Below are 15,230 nucleotides of genomic sequence, written 5' to 3'. Positions count from 1 at the left end.
AAAGGTAGGAGTGGACAGCAAAATCCTTTGACTATTTTGGTTTGAATGATCACAAGGCAAGTAGATGAGTGGGACTGTGGCTATTAAGAGGTGTTATTTTTTCAGGATGAGAGAGACTCAAGCATAGTTAGATACTTAGGAGGAATTAGGAAGGTCCTGATCAGAAGAAGAAAAAAGAAGGGTAAACTGATAGAGCAAGATTCAGAGAGGGATGAGGAGTGTTGGAATTTACAGTCATTTATAGAGAGAGATGTTTTAGACATAAAAATATACTTTTTTCCTCTGAGAATTTCCTCTGAGAAACTGAGAAGGCAATAAGGACAGTTCACAGCTATACAGGTAAGTTTGCAAATTGGTAGCTTCAATTTTCTCTTACAGTAGAAGGTAATTTATGTTAAGAAATGTGTCAGGCACTTTAAAATTTTCCTGAGATTTACTTCTCCAGTACATTAGAGTAGTTTTTAGGGTCTTCATTGTCTTATTTATTTATTTATTTATTTATTTATTTTTATTTTTTTTTTTTAATTTTTTTTTTCAACGTTTTTTTTTAAATTTATGTTTGGGATAGAGAGAGACAGAGCATGAACGGGGGAGGGGCAGAGAGAGAGGGAGATACAGAATCGGAAACAGGCTCCAGGCTCTGAGCCGTCAGCCCAGAGCCTGACGCGGGGCTCGAACTCATGGACCGCGAGATCGTGACCTGGCTGAAGTCGGACGCTTAACCGACTGCGCCACCCAGGCGCCCCTTCATTTTCTTTTTTAATGGAGAGTGGGAAAATAAATAATTTTGTTGTTGTTTTGGCCTATAGAATACATTAATTGTATTTATTAGTATTCAATACATATTTTTAGAGATAACTATATTGTTTTAAAGACTCTAAAATCTACTAGAAACATGAATATTAAATAATATGGTAAAAAACTCTGTAAGGTAATTTAGATATGTGTAAACGTTGGAGTGAATATGGAAGAGAGCTTACCAAACAGACACCCTAAAAAGATTGTCAGATAGTGCTGAGGGCCTGGTTAAGAGTTTAGGTTAGTGTTAGGGTAGCAATGAATGCAATTATATCATCTCCTCTCATTGTTCCTAGCAGCTCAGCTATAGGAGTAGAAGATGATTGATCCAAAGCAGATATAGCAAGAAAAATGTGGTGATAAGATATAATAAACAATCTAGGAAGTTGGTGAAATGAAATTAAGCAAGATTATAGGGGAAAAGGAAGTCCTATAACTTTGGACTGAAGTGTTGGTTATCTTCATGGTCAAAGAAGTCATTCAGGATTATAAATTGGGATTGAAAAGAAACAGAAAATAATCAAAGTTTCTGGAATCAAAGTTTCTGATAGGTATGGAGCCATAAATAAATGACAAAGATTAGGAAAGAGGGTGGTTTGAACCTTAAAGAGGGTAGAGTTTTTCCATTAGAATGAACGAGCAAATCCAAGAGTAAAGGCAAGAAAGAATATCCCAAGCAAGTATAAAAGGGAGAAGAAATTTATCCCCAAAGTTCCAATCTACAGTAGAACTGTTTGAATTCTCTGTTCTAGTTCTTTAGTCCTTAGAAGAGTAGCCTTTCTTCCCAAGCACAAACAAATGAGATGTCCTAGAGGTAATTGAACATGTAGACTTGAGTCTTAATACATAAATTGCACTTGTCCATTTTAATGATAATCTTTAACTTTCAGGAAAAGATCACTAAAGGAGAATGTACAGTTGAAAGGGTTAGGGGAGGGCAATGGAAAGCACTGGGTAGCACCTATATTTTATTATACTTAAAAAAAAATTAATGTTTATTTTTGAGAGAGAAAGAGCACACATGAACGGAGGTGGGGGAGGGGCAGAAAGAAAGGGAGTCACAATCTGAAGCCAGCTCCAGGCTCTGAGCTGTCCGGGCCCCAATCAGCCCGATGTGGGGCTTGAACCCATGAACTGAGTCCCATTTTCAGGGACTCATGGGGCTTGAACCCATGAGCTGAAGTCAGATGCTTAACCAACTGAGCCACCCAGGCGCCCCATAGATAGCACCTATATTTTAGATGTGGAAGGAGGGAAAGGAACCATGCACCAGAGAATAAGTAAATTGATTATAGTAATCAACTACTAAACAAATTAGTTGCTTCTGTTTTAGTTAGCTCTTCATGACTACAACATCAGTTAACAAGACATTTAATCAGAGTGATGTATTTCTATAAGCATGTGTAGTACTTAAAATATAAAGGAAGTTTTTTGTCAGGAAATAAATATTAAATGACTGTTATAACCAAGTGATACCATTTAAAAATAGGTCAGATATTCATAATATAACATATGAAACATTTTTATATTAACATAAGATGTTGATAAGCTATTCTAATACCACGTTTTTATGGAAACACAGTATACATGCCTTTTTTAAAAACAGGAAGTAGAACGATTTAAACTAGTTCAGGGGCGCCTGGGTGGCTCGGTCGGTTAAGCATCCGACTTCGGCTCAGGTCATGATCTCACGGTCCATGAGTTCGAGCCCCGCGTCGGGCTCTGTGCTGACAGCTCAGAGCCTGGAGCCTGTTTCAGATTCTGTGTCTCCCTCTCTCTCTGCCCCTCCCCTGTTCATGCTCTGTCTCTCTCTGTCTCAAAAATAAATAAACGTTAAAAAAAATTAAAAAAAAACAACAACAAAAAACTAGTTCACAATTTTATTTTCCTTGTACTTTCAGACACTCAGGCAGGTTGGAGGAATCTTCTTCCTTGTGATTAACTTGAAAATGAGTGGCACACAAGAGGTGCTCAAAAATACTGTTAAGTTTTAAGTAAAATTAGAGCTTAACATTTTTTGTACAAGTCCCCCCCCCTCCCCGCCCCCTGCCTTTTTTTGCTTCACACTATGGTAATAATATATGTATTCAGATAGGATAAGAAAAAAGCCACAGTAAATGATGGATTATAAATTAAGCTAATTAATGAATGTGTTATGTCTTCCAGGTTGTTTTTAAACCTCTTCTGAGTCATACAGGGATTCAGTCACAGGATGCGATGCCACTCTGCTACCGAATGTACTTTGGAGAACACCTTTCATTTTCAGGGACTTTGGACTGCCTTAGAGCAGATATTGTGGATTCAGACACAGCCAAAGAGAGAAAAGGCAAAAGAGCAAGAAGGTGTCTTGTGTTATTGATCTTTTTGTGTAAAATTTTGTATATAGGTTATAATACCTTTTTTTTAATTTCGTTTTCCTCTATGCTAATGAGAAACTATTTTTAATATCTTAATGAGAAGGTAATTTCCACTTGTCAAAAACAGACTTATTTTATTTTTTAAAAAAAATTTTCTTTTTTCAACGTTTATTTATTTTTGGGACAGAGAGAGACAGAGCATGAACGGGGGAGGGGCAGAGAGAGAGGGAGACACAGAATCGGAAACAGGCTCCAGGCTCTGAGCCATCAGCCCAGAGCCTGACGCAGGGCTCGAACTCCCGGACCGCGAGATCGTGACCTGGCTGAAGTCGGACGCTTAACTGACTGCGCCACCCAGGCACCCCAAAAACAGACTTATTTTAATAACCTGTTGATTTTATAGATCAGGAGGCCTATTTTTAGGTGTAGTTTTGTACCATGTTAGCACATGTATGTGGGTTAGCCAAAGTACATTTGCTGTATATATACTCAGAATGTGTTTACTATTGCAGTAGTTGATTTTTATGGTCTTATACATTGTAATTTTATATATCTTACTTACAATTATTACTAACTTTGCATAGACTTTTAGTATTTTCTATTAGATACAGAGTAGAAGTTATATTTAAAGTATAGCCATCGGAAAAAAATACGTAAGAATGCTGAATGTAGCATGGTGAAAGTTAAGAACTACCTTTTACTTTCATTCTTTATATTATCAGAGATAGTTCTTCAATTTCTTTACTGCTTGAATAGGAAATATTATGCTCACTAATAAGATTTGACTAATCTTTTGTGCACTTGGAATTTTACTTTGAGTAGGTCTCGCTAATGGATATAGGAATCATAGAATATGGACATACATGGCATTTGTGACAAGTTTTGCAACATTCTTGGTTTGATCCAATTTGTGTTTTTGCAGGGTGGTAAATTAACAGTAAAATGCACTAAAAAAGCAAAATGCCCATGTATCCAACATATGACTAAATGAAAAATGTTTTCCATATGAAATATTCTATTTAAAATTTTAAATAATTTGACAAAATCAGTTTAAACATTTTTCGGAAATTTTTTTTTAGATTTTTTTTTTTTAGTGTTTATTTTTGAGAGAGAGAGAGAGAGAAAGCGTGAGTGGGGGAAGGGCAGAGAGAGACGGAGACACAGAATCTGAAGCAGGCTCCAGGCTCTAAGCTGTCAGCACTGAACCCGATGCAGGGCTCGAACTCACAAACCGCTAGATTATGACCTGAGCTGAAGTGGGATGCTTAACCAACTGAGCCACCCAGGTACCCCTATGGAAATTTATTAATAGAAAAATATAGCTTTCTTATGTTTTGTTTCAGGTCTAGATATCTGAGGATTTTCTAATGACACAGGAATATGGAAATTGCGTTGTCTTTTCTATTAAATATAGGACAGTCCTTGCTTTTCACAGTAGAGTGGTACCATAACAATGACTGTGCAAGCTGAAGCACCACAAAGTGACCTTAATGATTATTAAGATTAGTGGGGAGGGACACCTGAGTGGCTCAGTCAGTTAAGTGTCTGACTTCAGCTCAGGTCATGATCTCACGGTCTGTGGGTTTGAGCCCTGCGTCGGGCTCTGTGCTGACAGCTTATAACCTGGAACCTGCTTCTGATTCTGTGTCTCCCTCTCTCTCTGCCCCTCCCCTGCTCACGCTCTGTCTCTCTCTCTCTCAAAAATAAATAAAGATTAAAAAAAAAATTAAATGAAATGAGATTAAATATGTAAACAATATATTTGACAGAGGTGGGGAGAGGTTGGCTAAGGGAGGTACCCTAATCGACCTATAATTAACTTTAAATTCCAATACCATTGGGGTGCATTATCACATTGGTAAGAAAAAATGTTTTATTACTTCACTGAATAATTAACATAAATTTGATTTTAACTAGTCAGTTGTGGAATAAGATCAAGGGAGAAGACGAATTTTCCAACTTATAAAAAATTGGCCTAGTGAATAATAACTTGAGCTCTTGCTTAAAATTATCTAAATGGCTTATAACATGTTTTACCTTGGAGATTTTTTGCTAATAAACTAATAAAGATTGTGCAGCTCTGGAAAAAAGGAAATAAAACCTTGCCATTTTTTTCTTTTTTTCTCCATTTTTAGGCAAGGTCATGTGAATCTTCCTCCACTTGAATTCAAACCAGCATTAATGTTGGAAACCTTTAGCATCAGTGCTGTTGTAATGGAAAAGTCTGTTTGCACCCCTCAGAACTCTACCAGTGCTCTTTCTTTTCATGATCTCAACAAGCGTTATTATAATACCTTTCACTGCAACTTTACAATTTCTTGTCAGTCAATAAGCCAGCATGTAGATATGGCTTTGGTTCGTCTTATTCATCAATTTAGTACCATGATAGATGACATCAAAGCGACTCAGACTGACATTAAACTTAGCAGATACACAGCTGGATCAGCTTCCCCAACACCCACCTTCAAAACCAGAAAACATCGGGATTTTCGCTCATCTGACTTCAGCCGCAGTTCTAGAGGAAGTCTGAATGGTGGCAATAGAGTAAACAATGCAAAGAACAAACGGACCAACAATGAAAATAACAAAAAGGAATCTCGAAACAAAAATTCGTTAGGAAGATCTGAAAGAAGAACTTCAAAAGTGTCCAGGAAGGGTTCAAAAGATGTGGTGGACCATATGACTATTCATATGGATGACTCCGATTCAATCACAGTGTCAGAACAAAGTGAGCCTTCGGCTGAGTGCTGGCAGAATATGTATAAATTACTTAACTTCTATTCACTTATCTCTGATCCAACAGGAATATTGGAAAAATCTTCAGAAACATTTGGACCAGCAGGTAATGAATATTTTAATATTAAAAAAATTTCTTTTTAGAGTAGCAATAATACTTAAACAGATAGGTGCTTTCTCAATGTTATAAGTAGATCATTGAAATGCCAAAGACCTGGCAATCACCCATGGAAAAAAAATAGTAATGGCAGTCAGATAATTTGCCTTCCCATTTCCCGTCCTTTCTACCCTGATACAATATGGTCTTAAAGATTCAGATATACCTACTTTCCAATATCTGACTCTATTATTTATTTTCAATGTGATGATTGGAAATTGTTGAAAACGTTAAAAAATCATTTTGGTGAAGAAGAGGGCTGGTTTGGCATGTGAAGAAAGGTAAGATGATGTTTGGAGTGTCCTTCCATGTCACAGTTTTCATAGCTAAATCTGTATGTTTTTGTTTATTTATAAAGGAGTTCGGAGCCCTACAGAGCCAACATGTAAAGTTGTGTTTGAGAATGAACAAGACAATAACAGTTTGACTAAGACACAGAGGAAACGTAGCTTGGTAACTTCTGAACCTCAGCATGTTACTCTAATCGTGTTTGGGATTGGCATGGTGAACCGCACACACCTGGAGGCAGACATTGGTGGGCTAACAATGGAATCAGAGCTGAAGAGGATTCATGGCAGCTTTACACTTAAGGAAAAAATGAAAGGTATGACGATGTCCTAACACTGTAGTCCTGCTCTTCTGAAAAAAGCCAATGCCATGTCTCCGAAATGTCTAGTTGGCAACTTTTCTTTTTTTTCTTTTCTTTCTTTTTTTTTTTCAGAAAATGAACTTTCCCATTTATATGGATCAAGAGTGCCAGTTTATATAGTTTCTGTTCCTATTCTTTTTTAATTTTCCAAGTTTTCTGCACTAAGTATTACTTCTGAGACTTAAAATGTCATAAGGCTAGGGGCGCCTGGCTGGCTCAGTCCATAGAGCATCCAACTCTTGATCCCAGGATTGTGAGTTCAAGCCCCACATTGGGCTTGGAGCCTGCTTAAAAAATAAATCTATAAATAAATAAATAAATAAATAAATAGCCATTAGGCTCTTTAATACACGAATGGCATATTGAACTGTGTATTTAGCATTATTTCTAGTTTTGACATATAATATGTATGTATGAGTACATAGAAATAAAAACTTGGAGGTGCCTGGGTGGCTCAGTCAGTTAAGCATTTCGGCCTAGATTATTATCTCATGGTCATGAGACTGAGCCCCATGTCATGCTCCACACTGGGCATGGAGGCTGTTTAAGATCATCTCTGTCCCTCTCCCTCTGCCCCTCCCCTGCTCACGCTCTCTTGCTCTCAAAGGAAAAAAATAAAAACCTTCACAAAAAGGTTTTTAAAAGTAGTTCTGAAGTAATTTAAATTTTATTATACATAAAACTTTTAAATTATCTTTCATCATTGAGCATATTATGAATAAAATGCAATTTTAATACAAAGTACAATTATTTCCAGAAATCATATAATTCTTTTTTCTTACATTTAAGATGTTTTACATCAAAAGATGACTGAGACATGTGCTACTGCTCATATTGGTGGGGTTAATATTGTGCTGCTTGAAGGGATTACACCAAATATACAGTAAGTGTGTCATTTTTTCATTCTTTTCTTAAACTTGTTTAGTTTTATAGTATAGGAAACTTAAAATTCACTGGATGAATTCCATACCTGCTGAGTTTTGAGATTTATATACATTATGTTCCCAGATACTGTGATTTTGTCATTAAGGATATCACCGCATGAAATGTTTTCAAAAAAATACTTTTTTCCCATTTTACAATTGGTGTGCTACTCCTCACCCCCACCCCTCCAAAAAACTGACTCCTCGTACGTTGTAAGAATGTCTAACAAGAAAAAATGATTACAACACAAATTTCAGTTAGACATACAACCTGCAAAAACTCACATGATTCAAATAGTTAAAATTTTAGTCAAAGAATATAAACTGTCTCTTGATTTTATGTTAAGTAATTATCACTCAAATTCGTGCTGGGTTTCAAAACTGTGTCTTGCCATTTTTTCACTTAAAGATTTTAACACTAGAAAGCCTATGAGACTCTTGTAATAATATAGGTAAACTTTTTATAGTGGGTATACCATACCATATCACTTTTCTTTTGATTCTTTGCTCTTAACCTTTTTCTTTATAAGTTCTGCTTTTGGGTCTGTTCAGAATTCTTCTGATAATGATTACCTTTATATACAATATATTCATATAATTAATCTATTATCAGTATATTTAAGTGTTGACTTTGTTCATACATTTGGGAGTATACCTTAATTCTTAACTTCTCAGTGGAGCAGCTTTATGCTGTAACAACAAAATATGCTTTGATAATTTAAGTCAGATTTTGAGAATTTGTTCTTTCTAAATATTATAACTACTTAATGTTCTATCATCTTATAGTAAATCTGTCGTGCTAAATACTGACTAAGTAGAGGATTTCGTTCAGCTTTATGAAAATTAAATATTAATCATATATTGATGAGTTACAGTTCTATTCATATTTTACACACGGGTAATGTGATAACGGTCTTGGAGAACATTTCCTTGAAATGGATATACAAGGCTTGCTGGAGTAGTTTGGATCTGTAAATCAAGAACCAAAGAGTATATTTCTATATTATAGCTGCCTAAGTGGTCCAGATTGCATTTCCTAAGCAGTCTAGAAAGACCAGGAAATTCAAGTAGTTATGACAGACAAGATCTTTTCTGATCATTCAGTGTGGGAGAAGGGGTCTTATGATGTAGTAATTGCAATCTTAACAAGTAGCTACTGTGAACCAGGAGCCTCACATAGATTATTTTATTTAATCCTAGCCACAGTCCTGTGAACTCGGGTGGTTTTATCCCACTTTACAGAACAATAAATTGAGATTCAGAGAGATAAAAGTGTTTGCCTAAAATGCTTAAAATCCTACAGTCTGTAAGAAGAGTTGTCTGAACCTGTGCTGCTGCTAAATGTCATTACAGACCTTCAGTTCCAGGATTCCTTTGCTGGCTCTAAATTTAAAGTACCATGGTTTACTTTAACCAGTGCAGCAAATAAAACAAATTTCTTCAGTTGTCTCAGGTGTTTTATTTACTCTAGCTTCCTGAACCTTTTATCTCTGTTATCTCTTAAGGGCTTCAAATAGCCTCTAGACTTACAAAAGTATTTAGTATTTTTACTAGTACATAGTATTTATAAGAGATTTTTAAAAGAATTATTATATAGCTATATTTCTTGCCTTTAGGAAAAAAAAGGCAAGATGCCTCAACTTTTTTTTTTTGAAAAATAAATGTTACTGTTCACTGCCAAACTATAGTAGTTTTAAGACTTTCTCGATTTATTCTTCATTGTTCATTTCTGATTTCAATTAAAGGGAAATGAAACTTAAAAAGTTGAAAAGTTTCTGTGAGGGAAAAATTTTAATGTGGGAAATAAGTAAAGTCCAGATGATTGGTCATACTGTAACTAATTTATGTATGAATGTTTATTTGCTTCCTTTTTGTTTTCCTGCTTTCTCTTGAATCTTCATCTGTAGACTGGAGGATTTTCCTACATCTCCTACAAGCACAGCCAAACAAGAGTTTCTGTATGTCCTATTATTTTTTCTCCCCCATGGGCTTTCTGATTAACATAGTATTGAATAGTTTAAAAGAAATACTTAGATTATCTGCATGGCTGTGAATGTATGTAGTTAGTTTTTATTTTGTAGCTTTAATGTAGATCCTTTTATAGATTAAAGCTTACTGACATTCAAGGAACAAACACAAAGAGGTAAGAGCTACCTTTTGGTAATTCACACATTATTTTGTTGGCGAAAGATTTTAACACTGTAGTTATGTGTTGATTTTGCTTTTTTAAGATGCCTCATTGTTAAAATTTATATTATCATAAATCTTTAAGGTTTGATGTGATAATAGAAACTAAAAAATTTCACTTGCAAAAGAGTTTTCACTAATTGCAAAAATAATTATTAAAACATTAATGTATGAAAACATCTACACATCTCAACTTTATAATTTTGCTTTTAAGGTGAAGAGAATTTACTACTCTGTTGACAGATTTTATGTATGGTTTTCAGTATATGTACTTTTGTATTTTGAGTGGCTTGATTTGACCCATGTATATCTGATATCTAGTTGGTGTTTTTAATTAATTAATTAATTTATTTATTTATTTATCTTTATTTTTGAGAGAGATACAGACAGAGTGTGAGCAGGGGAGGGACAGAGAGAGAGAGAGGGAGACGCAGAATCCGAAGCAGGCTCCAGGCTCTGACCTGTCAGCACAGAGCACGAAGTGGGGCTCAAACTCTGGAAAGTGAGTTTGTGACCTGAACCGAAGTCAGATACTTAACCGACTGAGCCAGCCAGGCGCCCCCTGGGTGCTTTAAATAATTATTACATGAGTCTTACATAGGGGTGGAGATAGAGTAGAGATAATGAAGCCCCAAAGTAAATCCTCAAATTATTCACTCAGCCTGTTGGAAAGACAAGGATGGGGCCTGCATTTAAGACCCAATAGCCTGGACTCAGGAAATAATGGAAGATGAGGAAAAAAGCCCTTGCCTCATTAGGCACTGTGGTCGTTGTAGCTGTCACAGTGGATCTATCAGAACCTTGTAAAGGTAGACTGCCATTGTCAATTAATTCTTTTTTTTTTTTTTTTTTCCAATGAATTCTTTAACAAGATTCCTTGGTCACTTGCCATGAATTTTTTATGTATATGAGGCATGCCTTGCGTGCTACAAGTTTTTATAGTCTTCTCTTTAGAGAGATTTTGACCACTTCTTTCTTGTTTAAAAGTTTTATATATATTATATGACCTAGCTTAAGTGACACCCCTCTTCAAGAATTAAAATTATGAATAGACAGCTCATTTCAGGTCTTCATTCTGGGTCTCCTTATGTCTTTAACATGCAGTTTGACTGGAGTTAATCAGACATCCTCTACAGTTTTTTGGCTCAGTTTGATCAGGATAGGTCTATCATGTCGTCCAGCTTAGAAGAATACCACTCACACTGTAAATGGGGGGCATCATTTACATAGACTACATTGTGAACGGGGCCCTCTGGCATTGAACAACACAGAACACCTGAAGTCCTTAACATCAAAACTTTCACTGGAAATATCATAGTAGGATCCACAATAGGAGAGCATTCAGCTCCATTAAGTTTCCACTCTTACTTTTGCTGCACAAGTGAAATTCCAGTGTTCTAAATGTGCTTATATATGGTTATATGTACTTATATAATTGAAAGTAAGATAGGTGTAGAATTTTACTATCATGATAACAAGACACATTTTTTTGTATGTTTAGTTTAATTCAGTAGATGGTTGCTGTTCACAAGTAGAAAGCCATTTGCATTTTAGCACCACCTGAGAGTTCTGGCTTATGTTGAAATTAAATTTAAAATAAAATCTCATTGATGATAAAAGTAGCTTTATTTATTATAATATTTAAGAAAATATTCCATTCAGTAACTAGTCAGTTTCCCAGAGTTTACTCTCATGCTGGCTAGACCAATTTTATAGATAACTTTTTTTTTCTAGTCAGTGAGAGTATCTGAGAAATAGTTGCCTTTGTAGAAGAAAGCAATATAGTTCTCCAGTAATCATTCTTGAATTTTATGTAATACTTGGATTTAACTGTCTGTAAATAATCAACACCTCTGATAGAGCCATTGTTATACTTCTCGAGGTTTATTTTAATAGAAGTTAAATGTGATTAATTGATTTGTTAGATCCTTGAGACTATAAATAAATTCTCAGTTTATCCTCTGCAGCCTAAGTAGAGATAAATGAATGTGAACTAAACTGTGGTTAATATGAAATTTGTTTTATGTGTTGTTTCGCTAAATTAAAAATTAAGTTATTCAATAATTTTATAATTTAATGTATTATTTATTTATAATTGGTTATAATTAAATTAATTACTTAATATCAAAAATAACTTAATAATTATTAAATTATTGTCAAGAATCCTTTGCCCATGTGAAAGATAGTATTTATATTATAAATATAATTATATATAAAGCTATAATTTTACTAACTGGGCCTTTAATGGTGTAGTTCATGAGCCTTTTCATTGTGTACATCAGACTGCTTCATAATGGCTTCTGCATACATGACTTAACACGTGTTATCTGTGGAATTCCACAGCTATAATGTTAGGAGACATTCCTGTGCTGTACTTCTTTCTGCCCCTTCATTTTACAAAATTCAGTGAGTGCATACCATGTTGAAGGCACTGTTGTAGGCATTGGAAGGGAGAACCAGAAATCAAGAAAGATAATATCTCTGCTTTATGTCTGTATCAGTAAGGCTTATTAATTTTTAACTAAGTAGTAGTTACTTATTATGAATTGGAATTCTATCATTTCTTTGCCACTTATTGAAAATTTGAAAAATGGAAAATGCAAGTTAAGTTTCTTCCTTCCTATTAATTTTTTTCAACATATTAGATAATGGATGAATTCCTTTGATTAGATTCTAAGAAGTATAGTATTTTATTATATTCAGCATCTATGCTTCCTTAGTGGTTGTACATATCCCTAAAATAAATTGGGGCAAAGAGAGGAGTTCTGAATGGAGGAAAAATCAAAATGGGATTTTGTATGTTGTAAACATGTAATATGTCAGTATTCATTCTTTTACCTTTGAACACATATTTTCTTCAGTAAATGCTGTTAAAGATATATAATGATATTCAGTGCAAACAATATAAAATAAATGTATTTCAGTGTTGTTAGAAAACATTTCCTCAATATACTATTTAAATGTATGAAAAATCTTAAGTCATTTAGTTCATTGAATGATTTAAAAGTATTGTCTTGCTTTTAAAATACTTTTTCAACATTTCTCTTTATTGGGCTATATTTTAATGGTCTTCTTTCTTTATTAATAGAACTGTGGTGAAGTGTAGTATTGCCAAGTCACAAGCCCTCTACAGTGCCCAGAGAGGTTTGAAGACTAACAATGCTGCTGTGTTCAAAGTAGGGGCTATCAGCATCAACATTCCCCAGCACCCTGCCACCTTACATAGCATGATGGTTCGAAGTTCCCACCAACTGTCTAAGCAGATCTCAGATCTCATCAGACAGCCTTCTACAGCGTAAGTTATTTCTTCAAGTTCTATGGTTCCGTGTAATGTGTTAAGTCAGTTTTTGCTGTGTTAATAATAGTTTAAAGGAAGACAGAGGGTTTCATCTATGTATTGACCATTATGAACTATGGTGCAGGTGGAAAGTAGCCAAATGTGTGTGGGAGAATCATATTGGGTATAAGGTACTTGGTCACAGATGTAATTGTCAATGTTCTCTCTTGCACCAGTAAAGCTTAAGAGATCCTGGAGATTGTGGACAACATAAGAGTCACTACAAAAGCATATTGACAAAATCTAAGACTGTATCAATCCTTATTTACTTTAAACTCCCTAAAATTTATGACTGCATAAGTTTAAAAATTGCAGTGGCCATTTATGTCCCATAATGGTTTTGTGTTGTCCTCTATATGAAATTGTTGTACATAGTTCAAGGCAGGATGTGATCATGCCACAAAAGTATTTTAAAGGAGAGAAAACTGGACCTTTGTACATTGACTTCTATTGCCTGTGTCTGTAGCCCTCATTCATGGGTCTGCATTGCTAAGCTTTATTCCTAGTCCTCAAAGCAATATAACTAATGAATAATTAATAAGAATATGGTAAGCAAAAGTTAAAAAAATTGTCTTCTTATAGTTCCCTTTTCCTAACCTATAAGTTAAAAAAAAAACACTGTGTCTTTTTACAGAATCCTAAAGCAGTGATATTTCTAGTTGTACTATCTATATCTTTAATTCTGATTTAATATTCATGTCTGGTTGACAAAGTAGTAATAATTTAAATGTGTTTCTCCTTTCAGTGGAATATGGAATCCAAAATGTGTACACAAGCCTTAGGTTAAAAATATACTAAGGAATCTGTCCTTATTATACTGTACTGGCAGTAGAGCATAGTAGTTAAAAAAAAAAAAAAAGTCTCTTGTCACAGTTGAGTTTAAATCCTGGTTTTGCCACTTTCTAGCTATACTTCCTCTTTGGAAAGCAGATAAGAGTATCTACACAAGGTCTTTGAGAGATAAATGAATAAATGATATGAAACACACAAAGCATTAAGAATATTACCTGGCTCATAGAAGCACTCAAATAGTTATTGTTGGGGTTGTTGTTATTAATAGTGGTAGTAATAGTAGCGGCAATAATAGTAATATTACAATCAACACTAAGTCATAGAATTTAGAATCAGACAAACATGAGTTTTAACTCTAGTTTCACATTAATGATATGAATGTGTAATATTCAAGTAATATTCAAGTTTGTGTTGCTATTCTTGTTTACTTTTCTAGATCATCATTTTTCAGTGGCTTTTTTAAGGAAGTCTTAATATGATCTGGTGGTAGAAAGAACATATCTGTTTACAGTTATTTCTTGCTATTTTTCATTGAGAATTCCAATAATTTTATACAATAAAATGGTAAATTTTCTAATTATGTCTTTTTTATTTTTATTTATTTATTTATTTTTAAAGTTTATTCATTTTTGAGAGAGAGGAGAGAGAGAACACAAGCAGGGGAGGGACAGAGAGAGCCAGGGGAGAGAGAGAATCCCAAGAACTGATAGTGTGGAGCCATCGTGATGTGGGACTCGAGCTCATGAACTGTGAGAACATGACCCGAGCCAAGAATTGGAAGCTTAACCGACTGAGCCACCCAGACTCCCCTAATTGTGTCTTTTTGAGGTCATTTATTTATTTTTTGCTTTATAGCCCACAGCCTGTGAAAGAAGATATTGCAACGCCTCTACCTTCTGAAAAAACCCCAACTAGTGTTAATCAAACTCCTATTGAAACGAATGAATTTCCTCAGCTACCGGAAGGTTTAGAAAAGAAGCCTATTGTTCTTAAGTTCAGTGCCATGTTAGATGGTATAGCCATAGGAGCAGCACTTTTACCATCTCTAAAAGCAGAATATAAAATGGGAAGAATGAGGAGTCATGGAATGACAGGTAACATTGAATTTTAAGTTCAGTCTCTTCAAATTTAAGATTGGTTTGAAAAATTAGTAATATTTTGATGAAAAGTTACATTTGGTTTTGTAGATATTATATGAAAATGTAAATAATTTTAATCAGAACACTTTTAAATTTCATTAATGATGTTCCTCAGTCAAGTGAAAAATATCAGTTACATCTTCCCTGAGTGACCA

General features: G+C 34.6%; 1 protein-coding gene across 9 annotated transcripts in view; it reads left to right on the top strand.

Annotated features, from left to right (window-relative positions):
- BLTP1 (bridge-like lipid transfer protein family member 1) overlaps nucleotides 1–15,230 on the top strand; it is a 214,370-nt gene that overhangs the window by 130,155 nt on the left and 68,985 nt on the right. For 8 of the 9 annotated variants that reach the window (XM_086704284.1, XM_086704289.1, XM_086704287.1 and 5 more), the window contains 7 exons: nucleotides 2,965–3,140; nucleotides 5,291–5,997; nucleotides 6,407–6,652; nucleotides 7,487–7,580; nucleotides 9,528–9,578; nucleotides 12,896–13,102; nucleotides 14,792–15,030. In XM_086704284.1, coding sequence (XP_086560410.1) covers nucleotides 2,965–3,140; nucleotides 5,291–5,997; nucleotides 6,407–6,652; nucleotides 7,487–7,580; nucleotides 9,528–9,578; nucleotides 12,896–13,102; nucleotides 14,792–15,030 — 1,720 coding nt within the window. The remainder of the gene's footprint in view (nucleotides 1–2,964; nucleotides 3,141–5,290; nucleotides 5,998–6,406; nucleotides 6,653–7,486; nucleotides 7,581–9,527; nucleotides 9,579–12,895; nucleotides 13,103–14,791; nucleotides 15,031–15,230) is intronic. The other variant, XM_086704285.1, reaches the window with a different exon arrangement.

Source organism: Puma concolor, chromosome B1 (genome assembly GCF_028749965.1).
Source record: "Puma concolor isolate L17-30 chromosome B1, mPumCon1.1.hap2, whole genome shotgun sequence".
Taxonomy (NCBI): Eukaryota; Metazoa; Chordata; class Mammalia; order Carnivora; family Felidae; genus Puma; species Puma concolor.
This window is presented reverse-complemented; position numbering and strand designations above follow the sequence as displayed.